At 37.5% G+C, this 19744-nt stretch overlaps 1 protein-coding gene across 1 annotated transcript in view; it reads right to left on the bottom strand.

Annotated features, from left to right (window-relative positions):
- Positions 1-19744, bottom strand: part of ATP11B (ATPase phospholipid transporting 11B (putative)) — a 135391-nt gene that overhangs the window by 56906 nt on the left and 58741 nt on the right. The window contains 5 exon segments of the mRNA XM_020980826.1: positions 402-552; positions 9353-9434; positions 12152-12216; positions 14106-14153; positions 18626-18729. Of these exon segments, the coding sequence (XP_020836485.1) occupies positions 402-552; positions 9353-9434; positions 12152-12216; positions 14106-14153; positions 18626-18729 (450 nt within the window).

Raw genomic sequence — 19744 nt, 5'->3', positions numbered from 1 at the left:
TCATAGGATGAATATTTTGAAGCAATGACTACTATGAGATGCTTAAGCATTAAAAAAGAGAATGGATATGTTTATGTTTTCATTTAATTTTTGAAAATAATACATTTAACAGCAAGAAAATCTATTTTGTGCTTTATCAAGTGTGTTGCACTCAAAGCTCTGTGGAGAACCAAGTCACTATTAGCACCTCAATGCTGAGATGAGGTATAGTACCAGACCAATGGCCCTCACTTTAGGCCTACCCAAATGGACACCTACATAACGCAGGTAGTTACCGTTCTTTTGCAGTAACTTTTCAGTGGCAGACTTTGGGGTGGTGTCACAGGGACCATCGTATTCCTAGATTCCTTCTACCAGAGAGAGAATATCTTCTCATTCTAGAAGGACAGAGACGACAGTACCTTACTGCTATTTCGCTGATGCTCTGTTTTTTGGTTATACCAAGGTTCATCCCATTTTTCTTCTGTTTGCCACGTATATTTCAAGATCGTACTGATGATGGCTTCAGAAATAAGGATTATGAGATATATTATCAAAAAGGTATTCATTGACCTAGAGTGGATGAAAAAGCATATGAAATATTAATTGATTTGATATTGATTGTTCAGAAAAAGTTATTGATCCATAAATACATTAAAAAATGTTTTTAAAAATTGAATTAAAATGTTTATCAACTCCTACAGATTTCTCCCTTCTCCAAAGGTCACAGCTAAGGTTTACATTTTACTCAACATTGATCATTATGAGCATAACACATTTTAAGTCTTCCTTGATGATCTAAATAACTTAAAATGTAGAGGTGACTTAAAGACCCTGTGACCAGGGTGACCCATCACCTTCCCATCCTGGAAGGTCCACGTGTCTCCTGTCATATACAATAATGGGCAGTTAGGTGGCACAGTGAATAGAGTGCCAGATGTGGAGTCAGGAAGACTCATTTTCCTGAGTTCAAATCTGGCCTCAAACACTTGCTGTGACCCTGGGCAAGTCACTTAACCCTGTTTGCCTCAGTTTCTTCATCTGTAAAATGAGCTGGAGAAGGAAATGCAAAATCACTGTAGCATCTCTGCCAAGAAAACCCCAAATAGGATCATGAAGAGTTGGACATGACTGAAACAACTGAACAGTAACAATACATACAATAACAAACCACTTACACAAGGTAAGAGACTCTGCCACTTACTGGCGCTGGCCTTGAGAAAATCATCTGCCTTCTTTGATTCTTAGTTCTTTCATCACAAAATGAGGAGCATAATACTTGCATTACCTCATTCACAGGGTTGTTAAGAGAAATAAATGGAATAATATATATAAAATGTTGTAAAGCACAAAAAGTGATACAAATAAATGCCATCTCTTGTTATTGCTAATAATTACCATTAAGAGTGGCAAGTATGGTTTAATAGAGAGGGAGCCAGTCTCAAAGCCTGGAAGAACTGGGTTCAAGTGTGCCCCTGACACATACTATTTGTGTATCCCTTTGCCAATCACGTAGCCTCGCTGTCTCTAGGCCTGTCTCTGAAGAATATGCTGACTTGCCTTGTTAGGAAGTTCCTCATTTGGGAGTTCTCTATATGAATGAAATCATAGGTGTGGGCCCTATTCCATCATCAAGAAATGGTGAAATTAAGTACATTCTGTTTAAACAGGCAAAGAATTATGTTTAATAACATTTTTTAAAAGTTTCAGTAAAAAAATTTGCATTTAAAACTGGTCTTAGTTATATAGAAAAGTCTTTTATGTAAAATATAGTAAGTCTTAAAGATAATGAATGAATAAGGTATTACTCTGGTTACTTAAAAATACACAATTCTTGTGTATAAGCTTGAAGATAATAAGTCTGAATCAAAAGAAGTAACCATTTTGTGAAGACTATTACACGTTACAATAAATTTTGATTAAAAATACAAATTCTTTGCTTGAAATTAACCTATCTGAAAAGGACCTCCATGAACAGATACTTCTTGGACCTTCTCCTAAAAAAGTTTGGGCTGACAGCATCTGTTTTATTTCCCGCTATGCCAATACTTGTTTGACAACTGTCCCCTACGTGGGTGAGGCCAACGCTCCACTCTAGCCTTCTGCTCATGCTATTACCCAACTTGGTTTATCCTTTCGTTTATCCTTCAAGGTCCTAATTGTCTCACTCCCTCCATGAAATCCATCCTCCTTCCTCTGGACTGTAGTTAAGTTTTCACCTCTCTGATTTTCCAGATTTATAACCAATACTAACAAACATAAGCAGTTATTTCATGCTGTGGCTTTGTATGTCAAACTACACTGTCAAGTCCTTAAGAACAGAGACTATGTTCTCTATATATCTCTATGAACACTCCCTAGCATTTAGCACAGTGATTGAATTATGACAGACAATTATCTCTAATTCTCTCAAGCAGAATTTAATCAGTGGCTTCTTTTGAAAAAAAAATTCTTTTTAAAAATGTATGAACTTAACAAAAATGAGGATTTAAAGTTTTGAAATATGTTGTCTGAAAATAGGTAACAGGGGGTGAAAGGGAAGGAGATAAGTGTTTATTAAGTGCCTACTACGTACCAGGTACCACGCTAAGTGCTTTACAAATATTATCTCGTTTGATCCTAACAACAACCCTGGGAGGTACGTGCTATTATTATCATCCCCATTTTACAACTGAGGAAACTAAGGCAGACAGAGGTTAAGTGACTTGCCCAGGGTCACAAAGCTAGTGTGGAAAGATATAAACTTAGATCTCTCTCACTCCTGGCCCCACACTCTCTCCACCTAGATGCTTCTTGGGTAACAATAACAACAAACTGGAAAAGTTGGGCAACAGGACAGTTATACTGCTCCTATCAATTAAACAAAGCAGCATTTTCCCCCCAGTGTCATGTACCAGTATGCAAATGTGTCAAAAGTTGCACACCTACCAGTTGCCTTGTATGCCTCATCTTGAGGCTAAAACCAAGGAGGAATGCATGCCCTAAGTTCACATATATTTTCCCTTCATCTGGTTTAAAAACAAAATTTCCGTTGATCTCCTCCAATCTGTTTCAGCGATGAGAAGATATAAATCAACAGTCAACTTAAGTTCACTGATATGACAACAGGTTGTATATGTGCAATCTAATTCAGGTTTACATTTTACATAACGTTGCATGATTATTATGAGCTACAAGTAACACATTTTAAGTCTTCCTTGATGATCTAGGTAACCTAAAATGAATTCAACTTTTTCAAAACTGTCCACTGATTTCCCCTCTTTTTTTCCCCTTTCACTAAAGGTACAGTAGAATGAGCAATGGAATTGGAATCAATGGATCTGGATTCAAATCCTGCCTCTGTGTGACCTTGGGTAAGACATTTAACTGCTATGGATGGATCTCAGTTTCACCATCTGTATAAAGAGAGATTGGAACTAGGTGAGCCAGGGCCCTAAGATCTCTGCTAGCTCTAAATCTCTGATTGTAAATGTTTTTAGAAAGAAAGCCCTGACGAGGCAAAGCCAAGACAGCAGAGATAAAGGCAGGGACTCGCCTGACCTCTCCTCCAAATACCTTTAAATAATGACTCTAAACAAATTCTAGAGTAGTAGAACCTACAAAAAGCAGAATGAAACAATTTTCCATCCCAAGACAACTTAGAAGGTTGGCAGAACAGATCTGTTGCACCAGGGTGAGAGAAGAGTGCAGTCTAGCACATTGTAGACTCGTCCCAGCAAACCAGGAGCAGGTTTGGGGTGACTGAATAAGTGGCAGCAGTGGAGCTTTCCAGACCTCTCCGCTCACAAACGGTAAGGGTGTTGGGCAACAAGTCAAAAGGAGATTTACAGAGGTCCCTCTGCTGGCACCACAGGCTGGACTGTGTCACATTGCCTATAGCTGGATCTGGGTCACAACTAGTCCCAGTATGAGGAGGAGAAGTGGTACAGCCAGGCTTGGGGCCACAGGGGAAACAGGGACCCTGATCACAGTTCCAGGGTTAAAAAGAGGGCTTATGGTCACTCACAAACCAGTCCACAGTACAGGAGAGTAGTAAACCTCTCCCTAGATCATACCACCTTAGAAGAGCCAAAAACTTAAAGCCCCCTAGAAGTATCTCTGAAAACAGCTGTACAAAAAAACCTGAAGCTTGGGACCATGTCCTCTCCACCCTGGAAGCAGAGCCCCACTTTAGCAGAGAGTTAAAAGTCAAGAAATAGGCTGGAAATGTGCAAACAGAAAATAATTCTGACCACAGAAAGTTACTATGGTGACAGGGAAGATTAAAACATACACTCAGATGAAGACCATAAAGTCAAAGCTCCTACATCCAAAGCCTACAAGAAAAATATGAATTGGTCTCAGGCCATGAAGAGCTCAAAAAGGATTTTTAAAAATCAAGTAAGAAAGGCAGAGGAAAAATTGGGAAGAGAAATGAGAGTGATGCAAGAAAATAATGAAAAGAGTCAACAGCTTGGAAAAGGAGGCACAAAATATACTGAAGAAAATAATACCTTAAAAAACAGAATAGACCAAATGGTAAAAGAGGCACAAAAATCCAACAAAGAGAAGAATGACTTGAAAAGCAGAACTGGCTAAATGGAAAAAGATATACAAAAATTCACCAAAGAGAAGAACTCCTTAAAAAGTAGAATTGGGCAAATGGAAAAGGAGGTACAAAAACTCACTGAAGAAAATAATTCCTCAAAAGTTAGAATTGGGCAAGTGGAAGCTAATGACTTTATGAGACATCAAGAAACAATCAAACAGAATCAAAAGGATGAAAAAACAGAAGAAAATATGAAATACCTCACTGGAAAAACAAATGACCTAGAAAACAGATCCAAGAGAGATAATTTTAGAATTACTGGACTACCTGATAGTCATGATCAAAAAAAAAAGAGCCTAGGTATCATCTTTCAAGAAATTATCAAGGAAAACTGCTCTGATATTCTAGAATCAGAGGATAAAATAAAAATTGAAAGAATCAACCAATCAATTCCTGAAAACGATCCCAAAATGAAAACTCCCAGGAATATCATAGCCAAATTCCAGACCTCCTAGAAAAGGAGAAAATACTGCAAGAAGCCAAAAAGAAACAATTCAAATATCATGGAGCCAACAGTCACGATAACACAAGATTTAGCAGCTTCTACATTAAAGGATTGGAGGGCTTGGAATATGATATTCTGGAGGGCAAAAGAGCTAGGATTACAACCAAGAATCACCTATCCAGAAAAACTGAGTATAATCCTTCAGGGGAAAAAATGGACATACAATGAAACAGAGAACTTTCAAGCATTCCTGACAAAAAGACCAGAGCTGAATAGAAAATGTGACTTTCAAATACAAGATGCAAAAGAAGCATAAAAAGGTAAACAGGAAAGAGAAATCATAAGGGATTTAATAAGCTTAAATTGTTTATATTCCTATATGGGAAAATGATATTTATAACTCCTAAAAACTTTCTCATTTTTAGGGCAGTTAGAAGGAGGACACATAGACAGAGGGCAGAGGTGTGAATTGAATGTAATGGAATGATTATCTTAAAAAATAAAATTAAGGGATGAGAAAGAAGAAGGCACTGAGAGAAGGTAGAATGGGATAAGTTATCTGACATAAAGGAGGCCTGAAAGAGATTTTATAGTGAAGTGGAAAACAGGAGAAGAAGGGAGGGGAGCACACAAACCTTACTCCCATTGGAATTGGCTCAAAGATGGAATAATATATATAGTCAGTTGGGTGTAGAAATCTATCCTACCATATAGGAAAGTAGGAAGGGAAGGGGATAAGAGAAAGGGTGTAGGGAAGCTGATAGAAGGGAGGGCAGTTTGGGGGAGGTAAAAGTCAGAAGCAAAACACTTTTGAGAATGAACAGGCTAAAAGGAGAGAGAGACAGTAAGATGTCCAGGGGAAAACAGAATGGAGAGAAATGGATAGTTGGTAATCGTTACTATGAAAAATTTTTCTACAGTGAGTTTCTTACTATGGCAAAGTCTCACATGCCACAGCAGTTCTTCTAAACCTCTTCATCATTCCTCAACTTACCATGGCTCCCGCTTCCCCTACTCTTTCAGCTGAGAGCCATGCTTCATATTCTACTGAAGAAACTGAATCCAGTTGCCTTTTTACCCTTTCTCATTATCTACACCACCCAGTTGCCTTTTGCTACTATCTATTCCTCCCTCTAATCTCACATAATGAAGCAGCCCTTCTCCTTGCCAAGGCCAACTCCTCTACATGCAGAAGTGATCCCATTCTACCCTGCTCCTTTTTTGTTTCTCTCTTTAAAATTCAATTTTAAGTTCTAAATTCTCTCCCTTCCTCCTCCTCCTCCCACTGAGAAGACAAAGGGAAAAAAAGCTCAGCACAGATACAGATAGCTATACAAAGCAAATTCCTATATTAGCAAAGAAAGAAAGAAGGGAAAAAAGAAGAAAAGAGAAAAGAAAAGGAAAGAAAAGAGAAAAGAAAAGGTGCTTCAGTTGGCACTATGAATCCATCACTTCTCTATCTGGAGGGAAAGGGTATGTTTCATCATGAGTCCTTTGGAATTGTGGTGGGTCACTGTGTTGATCAGTCTATTGAGGTCTTTCAAAGTCATTTGTCTTTGCAATATTGTTGTCATTGTATAAATTGCACTCCTGGTTTTGCTCACTTCACCTCTGCATCAATTCATAAAAGACTTCCCAAATTTGTCTGAAACCACATCCCTCGTCATTTCTTATAGCACAACAGTATTCCACCACATTCATATAGCACAGTTTGTTCAGCCATTCCCCAACTGATGGGCATCCTCTCAATTTCCAATTTGCCACCACAAAAAGAGGTGCGCCTAGTACTTTTTGCACATATGGGACCTTTTTCTTTTTATTTGATCTCTTTGAGATATAATAGACCTAGCAGCAGTATTGCTGGGTCAAAGGATATGCACAGCTTAACAGCTTTCTGGGCATAGTTCCACACTGCTCGGCAGAACGGCTACACCAGTTCATAGCTCTACCAACAGTGCATTAAAGTACTGGTTTTTCCACAGCCCCTCCAACATTTGGTATTTTCCTTTTTTTTTTGTCAACTTACCTAATTTGGTGAGTTTGTGAACTCCTATTTCTGAGTTGTTTTAATCTGCACTCTCTAATTATTAGTGACTTAGAGCATGTTTCCATATGGACATTGATAGTTTGGATTTCTTTTTCTAAAAACTACCAAGTCATAATCTTTGACCATTTATCGACTGGGGAATAGCTCTTATTCTTGTAAATCTGACTCAGTACCCTATATATCTTAGAAAGCAGACCTTCATCATAAAAATGTGCTACCAATATTTATTTCTCAATATCTTGCTTCTCTTCTAATTTTAGCTACAATGGTCTTATGTTTGAATCCATTTTACTGCCCGTTCCCCTCTATCTCTTGTTTGGTCATGAACTCTTCCCCGATCCACAGATTTGAGAATTTTCTTTCATGCTACTCTAGTATGCTTACGATGTCATCCATTAACTATAAATCATGTACCCATTTGGCTTACCTTAGTATATGATATGAGATATTGGTCTACACTTAGTTTCTACCACTTTTTTTTGTTGAATAGTGAGCTTTTTCCCCAAATAGCTGGAATCTTTGGGTTTATCAAACATTAGATTACTGTGTTCATTTGCTTCTACATATTGTATACCTAATCTTCTCCATTGATCGACCTATTTCTTACCTAGTACCAAATTATTTTTTTAAACAATTATATCTTTGTTGCATATTTTAAGATTGGGTACTGCTAGTCCACCCACCTTCCTTCCCATTTTTTTTCCATTGATCCCCTTGATATCCTTGACTCTTTGTTCCTTCCAATGAATTTTGTCATTATTTTTTCAAGTTCTATAAAGTAATCTTTGGGAGTTTAATTTACTTATTCAGTGCCATACCAATCAATGTAAGCGGCATTGTCATTTTTACTATATTGACCTGACCTATTCGTGAGCAATTAATTTCTCCAATTATTTAAGTTTACATTTGCCTTTCCTAATCTGTCATCTTCTTATACTTTACTCTCCTCCATGCAGGGTAAAATCCTTAAAAACCGACCTTGCTATTTCTAATATAGACAACTTCATCTCCCAACTCTGACTGTTCACTGGCTATTCCCTTATTTTTTGAATCTTCTCTCTCCTCACCTTCACTTCTTGGCTTCTCTGGCTTACTTCAAAACTCAACTTGAATCCAACCTTCTACAAGAGGACTTTCTAGTTTTCTGAACTACTAGCTAGTATCTGCCCTCAGAGACTAATTTCCATCTACTCTGTATAATCTTGCAGTACATAATTTGTATGTTGTCTCCCCTGTAAGAATGTAAGTTCTTTGATGGGGTGGACCATGTTTTTGCCCTTTTCTGGATCCCTAGGGTTACAGCAAGGATACAGTAAGCGCTTGGATACAGAAGCAGTCAACAAAACCTTATCAACTGAATGACAGGAATATACTTTTAGTTTTCTCATCTGACTTTCTCTTATTAGGTTTTAACCAAAACCTCAGGCCCTATGTAGGAAATTAAGATGTATTATTACAGTCCCTATCCTCAAAGGGTTTATAATCTAATCGAAATGATAAGCTACAGACATGAATAACCAACTATAATACAATGTGAAACAAGATAGGCACTACAGGAGAGACAGCATATACAAGCTCTGAAGAAGTAGTACTGGATCTGAGCCTTGAAGAATAGCTGAGACTCCAAAAGACCAAAAAGAAGGGAAATAACTCCAGGCAGAAGGAAGAATCTCAACTAAAATTCAAAAGTGAATGAGTAGAGCATTTTCAGGGAATGGTTAGGAATTCTGGTTGGCTAAAGCACAGAATTAATGAAAAGCAGTGAAAGAAAAGTAAGCCTGGAAAGGACGGCTAAGTGTAGAAGGCCTTAGATGACAACCTTTTTCTTAAAATTAACTTTAATTCAATTAATAAAATGCAGCTAGTGAAGAATTCTGAATAAGGATGTGAAATTTTAGAGATATGTGGAAGATGACTACGTCCAGAGGGGAAAGAACAGGGAGAAGAGGCTATTTCAACAGTCCAAGTCAAAATACACTGACAGAGTGATCCTCAAGTAGTGGTAGTGAAAACTGAAGGGACCAATCAATCAATCAATCAATCAACAAACATTTAGTAAGCACCTATTCTTCTGGGACAGAGACAAGAGATTTTACAAGTAGAAATGGTAAAATCTGGTGGCTGATTACGGAAAGGAGGCAAGGAAGGAGGAATAAAAACAATGCTAAGGTTTTAACCCTTGGAGACCAGGAAGATGGTGGCACTCTTTAAATGAAATACAGAAGTCAAGAGGAGGAAAATAATACACACTTATGCCACTTTAAAAATAAACAGTTTACCTTCAAACACTTACTTCTCTACTGCTGATCGCTTCTGTGACTTGCTCTTATAATTTAAAGCCATCTTAGTTTCCATTCCTGTATATATTGCAACACCTACAAAACAAAATCAAACTTGGCATTTTTTATAAGAAAAAACCCTATATTTTTGCCAATAGAATATGATTCATTTAAGGTTACATTCTGTCAATCTAACACCGGAAAATAATGCATGTTTAAGGCTGGTGTAAAGAGGCAATGAATAAAATGGGATAACCAATTTATTTATTATAGGATCACTGAATTTAAAGCTAGAAGAAACCTTAAAAATTGGTTAGTCGAAACTAAGTTAAAGTATAATTATGTCTACTTATTATCTAACATCTGATGTAATGAGGTCAAGAAAACAAGAAAAGGGACCTTGGCAAAAGTTAAGGCCCTCTCTTAATCAGTCACTGATTAAGCAAAGGAGTCAAGGAGTAGAGAGTGGGGGATGATGTCTAGAGATTTTGAGATCCTGAATAAGGGAGAAGAGGAAACATGCAAAAATTAGTGTCTATTTTCTCAGTAAAGTAGGAGGTGAAATTCTTTCTTAAAGGGAGTTGGGAGGGATGGTTTAGAAGGCTTAGAAGAGATGTTATGAGGAGTATGAGAGTGTCAGTCAGGGAAGAGAAAAAAAGACTACTGCGGACCAATGAGGACCAAGTAGAGATCAGATAATGAATTTGTAGTGGCCCTAGTCAATAGTCACAAGACTTCTTCCACTGATATTTAGCAGTATGAGTAAGTAAGAGGTAATAAATCAGATGATGAGATGGAGCAAAGCAAAAGAATGGGAGGACAAAAGGGCAAGGTATTCAAAGGTAGAAGATAGGGTGCAGTTGAATTTATTTACTACAGGGTTAAGATTAAGACTTCAAAGCAGCATCCTTGTGTGTAGCTAAGCTAGAAAAAGGGGGCTAATCATGGCAATCAAGGATGATGATGAACCAGGAAGTCAGAGATCAGGGAAGAAAAGAAGTCTGCAATGGAAAAGGAGTAGAAAGAGTACTTTATTTGCAGCAAAAAGGACCTGGGTTCAAATCTTAGTTCTGTCACATATCCTGTGTTAGGTTGGGCAAATCACTTCCATCATCCATGGCCTCAGTTTCTCCATCTATAAAATGAGTGGATTAGACTACCTAGATGGCTTCTAAGGTCCCTTCTAACTCTAGACTTGTGATCCAAAACCAGAATCTGAATAGTATAAAGAAGTAAACTGACTCACTCAGTTATTTTTGGTGATATTAGAAACATATATTTCAAAACACGTTATTTCTTAGCTACATAAATAGCTACTTGGAGGGAAAAAACCCTCTACCAGCCAAGTTTGATACATGAAGTATGGGGTCTAAATACCTTATAGAAGGGCTTCTAGAAAACTGTAAGTAATGACTTCAGATTACAAGGCTTTCATTAAAGTAAAAAAGGACTATTTATCTAACAGAAAGAGAAATAAGTCAAAGATACAGCTGTGATGTTAGATCACAAATTAGTAATATATAATATTGAGGATTACTGAGAAAGAAGTATTATGGAATTACAAAGACTCAAAACAAATTTATGAAAAACACGCAGCAAATAGTAAAAAAAAGTTAATTCTACCACCTTGTGGCATATACTGGAATTGACATGAAAGTCACTGGTCTTGATCAAAAACAAGTAGCTTAAAGCTAAATGTCTAATCAGTTCAGCTAAGCATTAAGGCCTTTCTTAATTTACTTCTAAATTTGAGACTTTAATGTTCTGCTTCTACGGGTGATCTAGATGGATGGAATGAACCTCCAATGCCTAGTGATGTCAACACAGGGTATACAGAAGTGACAGTGAGTAACAAGGAGCATGTTGGACTTTTCCCAGTGTAACTAAGAAATGAGAGAAGGTACACACTTAGTATAGGAGAAGGATGTCAGGGATATGGTGCCTTCTAGAAGGTAACTAGGTTTTTGTGAGTATATGAAAATCAAAGAAGTATGAAAGGAAGAAGCTCATGATGAAGGGAACCTTGTTAATGACAGAACAGAGGTTCCAGAGAGCACAATCAAAGAGCTAGGCAGAGGGGCAGCTAGGTGGTGCAGTGGATACAGCACCAGCCCTTAAGTCAGGAGGACCTGAATTCAAATCAGGCCTCAAACCAAACACTTGACACTTACTAGCTGTATGACCCTGGGCAAGTCACTTAACCCCAATTGCCTAATAAAAAAGAAAAAGAGCTAGGCAGAGCAAATTAGGGATTTGGGAGGCATAAAGCTAAGATGGATGGGAATGAGACTTCAAGGAGAACTCAATTCACTTACAATGTAGCTCTGTCGCACAGACATCAAAACAATGTCAGAAAAAGTTTCTAAATGATTAAATATAAAAGGAAGGTAATTCATATAAAATGCAAACATAAAACAGAAGCCAAAAATATAAAAATATAACAGTAACTCCACCTATTTATTTCAAAGTTGCGCACACTTGGAAGAAAACAGGCACCAACCCAAGGATTTTCAGTAAAACATTCAATGCATCTAAATACTGTGGTTCCTAACACATTGTGTGAAGACTCAGCAAGCTTTTAGAACAGGAGCTGTTTACCTTTTTTGGGTCACAGATCCCTTTGGCAGTGTAACAAAGCCTGCAGACCCCTTCTTAGAATAACGTTTTTAAAATGTATAAAGTAGATTACACAGGACTACAAAGAAAACCAATTCTCCTGAAACATAGTTATCAAACTATTTTTAAAAGCAAGTTTACAGATCCCAGCTTAAGAATCCCTGCTCCAGACCAAGACTTTTAAAATGTCTACAAACCAAAAATTTCTTTTGTGTTCTTTAATCTGGCTCCACGAAGCAAGAGACTTTCTGGCCCAAGAGGTCTAAAAAAGTAAATACACACACAAAAAATTTAATTAAAAATTATTGGATTCCAAAATACTACCAACTTTAGGGTTACACATTTAATTCTCATTCACTGTGGACACATGTGAAATGTCTATACACTAATCATTCCAATATTTACAAAAATAATTTCAGCATAGTAAAAACACAACAAAAGATTTCAGCAACTAATGAAATAAAAGATTTTCCAGGTGGTATAGTGGATAATTTTAGACTTGGAGTCAGTAAGACAGGAGTTCAATCCTGATTCTGGTACCTAAGAGTGGTGTGAACCTGAGATAGGATCTAAAGCCAGATCTTCCCAACTCCAATCTCTAAGCCCTATCCACTATGCTGTGCTATCCCAAAAAATAAAGGGTCAAAGGATATGAACAAACAATTTTCAAAAAAAAACTTCACATAATCAACAGCCAAATGAACGATTGCTACAAATCATTAATAAGAGAAATACAAATTAAGACAGTTCTGAGGCACAGATTCACCTGACACCTAGAAATTGTAAACGATAACAAAAGATGGAAATAACCACTACTGCAGGAACAGGAGGAAAATAAGAGTACCAATACACTACTGGTGGACTTCTAAAGTGATTCATCCTTTCTGGAAAACAATTTGGAATTTTGAGAAAAGGAACTGAAAGGGTCATGCATCTTGTTGATCTAATCTAGCCCCTTCATTTTACTGATGAGAAAACTGAGGCCCTACGAAGCTGTGATTTGATCCATAGCTCCAGATGCTCTGACTCCAAAGACAGCTCCAATTCCACTGTGCCATACTGCCCTGCCGTGCCTAAGGAGCAGAAGAGGAGGGCTGGCTATACAGAGCTGAACGGCATTTTCAAGAAAATAATAACAGAGCAGAGCCTATTATTAGGAAAAGAATAGTGCCCAAGAAATAGTATAAAATATGGTTTCTTAAAAAACAACCAGGGAGGGGCAGCTAGGTGGCACAGTGGATAGAGCACCGGCCCAGGATTCAGGAGGACGTGAGTTCAAATCTGGCCTCAGAGCAAACACATGACACTTACTAGCTGTGTGACCCTGGACAAGTCACTTAACCCCAACTGCCTCACCAACAAGCATAAAAAACCCCAAAAACCCAAAAACTGAGGTGGGCTGGTTATGGAAGAAGAATGAGGACACAACGATCAACAGGTCCCAGGTTGGATTTGCCCTGATATGAGGAAGGCCTCAGTAACTTGGTTGGACCACTTCTGGAGGTTTTCACGAGAAAAACACAGACAAGGATCACACAAGTTGAGAAGGTGTGGTAATCACGGAAAAGGCACTGGATTGGAGACAGAAGTCCTAGGGTTGGGTCCTGGCTCTGCCACCAGTTACTGTGAGTATGACCTTTTGAGCAAATAGTTTAATCCAGAGATTCCACTGCTGGACATGTATGTGAAGAAAGTCAATGAGAAAAAAGAAAGGTAGCACACATACCAAAATATTCACAGCAAACTGAATATTTTCAATTGACTGTAGCAAAAAAACTGGAAGCAAACAGTAATTCTATCCCTTGGGGAATGATTTTAAAATTGGGGCACATAAATATGTCATTAGACTATACAGAACTCCAATACATAGATGAGAAGAATGGTAAAATGAAGGTGAGCACTGAGTCACTGTAATGAACAGTCTCAGTACTGTTCAACAGCTCCCAAAGGGAGCTAAGGGCTCAGTGACTTGGAGTGTCACACACCCTTGTCAGGTACAGTTACAATGCTGGGTAGAGTTGATAAATTGTTTTGGTTATAAGGGAGGGTTCATTTTGGGAATACATTTAAAGATGATGCAGGTAAAGTTAAAAAAACATCAAAAATCCTTTTAAAAAAAGGAATCTGATAAAATAAACCTTTGTATCTTACCTTACAATTTCTTCCATTTGTTGATTCAGTATCATTCTTCCAATGAATCTATAAAAGAGGTCAAGATATTATAAAAATACAAAACATAATTTAAAATTTATTCATAACATAAGTAAAAGACATTTTAGATTCAGTTATCTACAACAGTCTTTCACATATAAACTGAAAAGTTCAACTAGAATCCCTAGCTTTCTTCAAAACACAGGTGCCCCTCTACAAGACCTTTGCTGATCCCACTAACTTTTAGGGCTTTCTTCCTCTTAAAATTACTCAGAATACTTTATATTTACATAGCTATGTACATATTGTAATTTCCCATCCCATGCCCAGTAAGACTACCAACTGTTAAGGGCAGAGACTAATTAGTTTTTATTTTTGTCTCCCAGAGTCAAGTACAGACATTGTATATGGTAGACACTTAAGATGTGCTGAATTAAATTTGATGAACTAACATATACATGATAACAATAGTTACAAAAAGCAATGATTAAGTCATAAATCTTAATGAAATAACAGATCCTAAAATAAATTTCACAGATCTGATTTTTAAAAATTACTTTTGTTGGCTATTCATGGAAATGAATAGATGATGCAGACATACGTATCTATATGAATGTATAGATATCTCTATATTCCTCCAGCCTCCTAATATATTATAGATATTCTTGTGGAAAGGATGGAAAGATGTGGACTCGAAGATAATGCAATAAAACGGATCTGAGAAGTCATTAATGATTCAATGGGAGCTCAGAAGGAGGCTTTTGGTAGAGGGCTCCAGCCATCTTTGCTTAGCCCTGTACTTTGAAACAATTTTATCAGTGACCTAGATAAAAACATGGAGGATATCCTTATCAAGATCTGACAATGACACAACGTCAAGAAAGACAGCTAACACACTAGATGACAGTCAGGATTCAAAAACCACAGCAAAGGGCTGGGTGGAGCACTGGGCTCAACTTAATTCAATAAGGACAGCCCATGCTGTACAGAGATAACTGGATTGCAACTACACTTGAGAAACATGTTCACAAACACAAAAGAAAGCTATGGTTATTAGACAGCAGATTATTATTATTATTAGTACTGCTTTTAAAGATCAGGGGGCTTGAATGGACCTCAGGTTTAATATGGGTCAGCAGGGTGGTATGGCAGCAAAAAAGCAAATGCAATCGACGGCTACATCTAGGAATGGAGGGGTAATAATCCCACAGCACTGCGCCCCAGCAGGCTACTTCTGTAGTGCAGTGTTTCATCCTGGGGATCCATCCATGCACCATCCATGGCATCTCAGGACTGACTGAAGGATCTGGGCGTTCATGCTAGAAAAGAGAAGTTGGCAGAAGGAAGGGGACGTGAAAGGCTACGGAAGAGGTACTGGACTTGTTCTGCTTGGCCCCAGAGGGCAGAATGAAGGGCAGTGAGTGGACACACAAAGAGGTAAAGTGAGGCTTGAAAGAAAGTTCTAACAATGAGAGTACTTTAAAAATGAATATGGCTGCTCTCAGAAGGAGTTAATTCCTCTTCTCTGGAAGTCTTAACAAGACTAGAGGAATGCTCACAGTGTATATTTGGTATTCTAAACCTTCTCTTCTCTCTTACGTTGTGCCCTCTGGAATTTCCTTGCATAGCTCTTCTTCATGTTAGATCTCTCCGTTAAGCTCTCCTTCCATCTTCTGGCACTCAGAGACTAGGATTCCCCTAGATGACACACCATTCCTGGCCATCCTCTCCAGTATGGGCTATCCTTTCTCTCACGCTCTCTCCCTGCTCCATACAGATGTGCGTGCATGCGTGTACACACACACACACACACACACACACACACACACACACACTCTCTCTCACTCTGACACAGCAACACTAGCTCCTCCACTGTTCCCTGCACAAGCCAGTCTGTCTTGTGAACTCCACACATGTCTCTGACTGTCCTTTATGCCTGAAATGCTCTCCCTCTCTATCTCCTGGCTTCTCTGGCTTCCTTCAAATCCCAGCTAAAATCCCACCTGCTTCAGAAAGCCTCTCCCAATCCCCTTTTAATTCTAGAGCCTTCCCTCTGTTGCTCATCTCCAATTTATCCGGCGTATGTATATAAATATAAATATATAAATATCAATACACACACACACACCCCTTATTTTTGGACAGTTATTTGTGCACTGTCTTCCCCATTACACTGTGAGTTCCTTGAGAGCACAGACTTATTTTTTGCTTGGAACGTAGAAGGTGTTTAATAAAGGTTTATTGGCTGGCTGAGTGCTAATATGGCTACTAAGTTCAATATACGGGCTACCGGGATAAGCCATGTGAAGAATAACCAAAACACAAGAAAGAAGCCCTATTTCAAACAGATCAATTTTATCAGGAAATTTTGCATATTTGAAAATACTGTAGATTTTCCAAATTAATGTAGTATACCATATAAACTTTTCATTTTATTTACAGTATTTAAAATTTTTAACTAAAAATAAGTTAAATAAAATGTGAAGGTATTCTTTGAAATATTATCTATCCAACAAAAGAAACTGGACTTTCAAGGGAAATAGCAAATTACATTATAAAGTAGTAATCATCAAAACTATTTGGCACTTGTTAAAAAACAGACAAGTAAATCAATGGAACATAGTAGATAACAGACAAATGAATGCAATAATCCAATGATCAATAATCTAAGAACATAAATTACTTGGTGAGAACTCCCTATTTGATAATGATTGCTGGGAAAACTGTCAACAGTTTGGCTAAAATTAGGTTAGACCAACATCTGACACCAAAAGTATGCCAAAAGGATATCAAAATGGACACATGAAATGAATGTCAGAAGCAACACCATAAAAATTTTATGAGACACTCTTTCATACCTATGGTTAAAAAAGAGAATTATCAATGAAACAATTAGCAAAAGTAATCAAAGAATTTTTAAAAAGTTAATTCTGAAAAGAAATGGGAAAGCTTTTGTATGAACAAAAATGCAACTAGAATAAGAAAGGAAGTGGGTGATTAGGGGGGAAACTGCATGAAATGTCTCTCATAAGCATCTGACATCCAAGATATGTATGGGATTAATCATAGTGTATAAGGCTGAAAGTCAGTCCTCAATGGATAAATGGTTGAGGACATGAACAAACAGTTCTCAAAAGAAATACAAACCCTTAATCAAATGAAAGACTGCTCCAAATCACTATTAAACAAAACACAAATTACAACAATTTTGACATTTCATTTTAAATCCATAAGATTACCAAGGATGACAAAAGGTACATGAAAGTTGAAGGGGCTGTGGAAAGATAAGCATACCATCATATTGTTGTTGCATCTGTGAATTAATATTAATCTGGAAAGCAATCTGGATTTATGCTAAAAAAAATGACTAAACTTTGGCACAGAAATGCCATGGTTAGGCATATGACACAAGTAGGTAAACGATAAAAAACCAAACAAACAATTTTTTTGTAGTAGCGAAGAACTGGAAACAAAGTAGGTACCCTTTGGCTGGGGAATAAATAAATTGTGGTATGTGAAAATAATAACATCACTGAGCTGTAAGCAATATAAAGAATATATAAACCATGCGAAATGATGAATATGAAGAATACCAACAATACTGATGCAAAGTACAGTTAAGCACAGCAAGTAAGAAACACAAAAAAATGACAAAAATGAAAATTTCAACAACAAAAAAACCTGAAATGGAATGCTTTTAAAGTATAATGACCTAACTTGGGCCCCCAAAAGAGATGAAAATGTACCCTCCCTCCCTTATCTGCAGAAGCTAGGAGCTAATGATGTGGGACACTGCATACAATGTTAGGCTTGATATGTTGGCTTTTCTTTTTTTTTTCCTTTTAGGCAATCGGGGTTAAGTGACTTGCCCAGGGTCACACAGCTAGGAAGTATCAAGTGTTTGGTCTGAGGCCGGATTTGAACTCAGGTCCTCCTGACTTCAGGGCTGGTGCTCTATCCACTGCACCACTTAGCTGACCCAATATGATGGTTTTTCTAGACTGCTTTTTCCTCTTTTTAATTCTCCGCCCAAGGGATGTTACATCATGATCTACATGAATGCAGGATTGTTTCAATCTTCATATCTGTATCTGCAGTGCCTAGGAAATAGTAAGTGCTATAAAGATATTTATTGACTGATTTTGCTGGATTATTTTTTTCCTGGTTTCCTTCAATGCAATGTTACCTTCTACATGAAGCCCTTCTTCATCTCCCAGTTCCTATTGTCTCCCCTCTCAGAATATGGTGTATTTATTTTATAAAGGTACATGATAGCTCCCTTGTTAGAATGTGAGCTCCTTTAGGGTATAAACTGGTTTCTGTCTTTGTATCCTCAGCAATTAGCATGGTGCCTGAGGACACAGTAGGAGCTTGATAAACGTTTTTTGATTGACTGATTTATCTTTTTGATTTTTTGTTATATGGGTGATTTTATGAAGCATGGAGAAGACAGGAATATATTGAAAAATAATGGTAATATCAAATAAAAACTATCAATAAAAACTTTTTTAAAAAATCACCTGTATAAGTCTGCTTCTGGTTGCTGACATTCTATCACAGCTATGAGTGTGTCCAACTTGGCAACAGTTTGCAACACTGCTGTTTCTGGAACTGCCACATGTGTCTGAAAACAAAACAAAATAATTTTATAATAAAAAAAACCCCATGATTCTTGGAGAAACTCAGAGACAGAAGCTAAAATCAGGGACCTTACATGTCACCTAGTGTAACCCCTTCATTTTACAGGCCAAAAAACAGACCCAAGGAGATTAAGTGACTTGCCTGAGGCACCCAGATAGTGCAGTATAGCTGAGACAGGAAGATCTCTGGTCTCTTAACTTCCAGTGTGATGCTTTTCACACTATACCATATTTAAAAGTATCTGTTTGTTGCTGAGCTATTTTAGTTGTGTCTGACTCTTTGTGAGCCCATTGGGGGTTTTCTTGGCAGAGATATTGAAGTGGTTTCTAATTTCCTTCTCCAGCCCATTTTTACAGATGAGGAAACTGAGGCAAACAAGGTCAAGTGACTTGCCTAGGGTCACACAACTAGTAAGTGTCTGAGGCCAAATTTGAACTCAGGAAGATAAGTCTTCCTGACTTCAGGTCTGGCACGCTATCCATTGCACCACCTAGTCTCCAAAAGTTTCTTTTACTCTATATTAACAGTATAATATATGAAATTATTCTAAGCTTACAAGAAAAAACCCAAATTCATCACCAATTGATAATGCTTCTCAGGAGGTCAAATAAGACTTGATTCTACTTTTAATGAATAGCAATCATTTCAATGAAGTAAGAAAAAAATAAGACATAAAAGCCATTGTTAATACAACACAAAAGTTAAGAACTCAAGGAATTTAAAACTAGCAAATTGTTCACTTAAATAGATATATTCAACTTATATTTTGGCTTGGTATTGCCCCTTACTTATGAGCCACCACCTCAAGACGGTGGCTTTAGGGATCCCCTTCTGTGCTGCTGCTTTTGGAATCTCCCTTTACTTTGTTGTTATAGACTCTCTGCCTCTAACCTTTTGCTAAATATAATTCAGCAGGATGTTATGACCTGAAATGGAATGTCCATTTGAGTGAACAATTTAAGCTTAGAATAATGTCAGACATTATACTGTAAGTAAGC

The sequence above is a fragment of the Phascolarctos cinereus genome, unplaced genomic scaffold (genome assembly GCF_003287225.1).
Source record: "Phascolarctos cinereus isolate Bilbo 61053 unplaced genomic scaffold, phaCin_HiC Scaffold_7;HRSCAF=346, whole genome shotgun sequence".
In the NCBI taxonomy this organism is placed as follows: Eukaryota; Metazoa; Chordata; class Mammalia; order Diprotodontia; family Phascolarctidae; genus Phascolarctos; species Phascolarctos cinereus.
The sequence above is the reverse complement of the archived record's forward strand: the minus strand, read 5'-3'. Positions and strand labels throughout refer to the sequence as shown.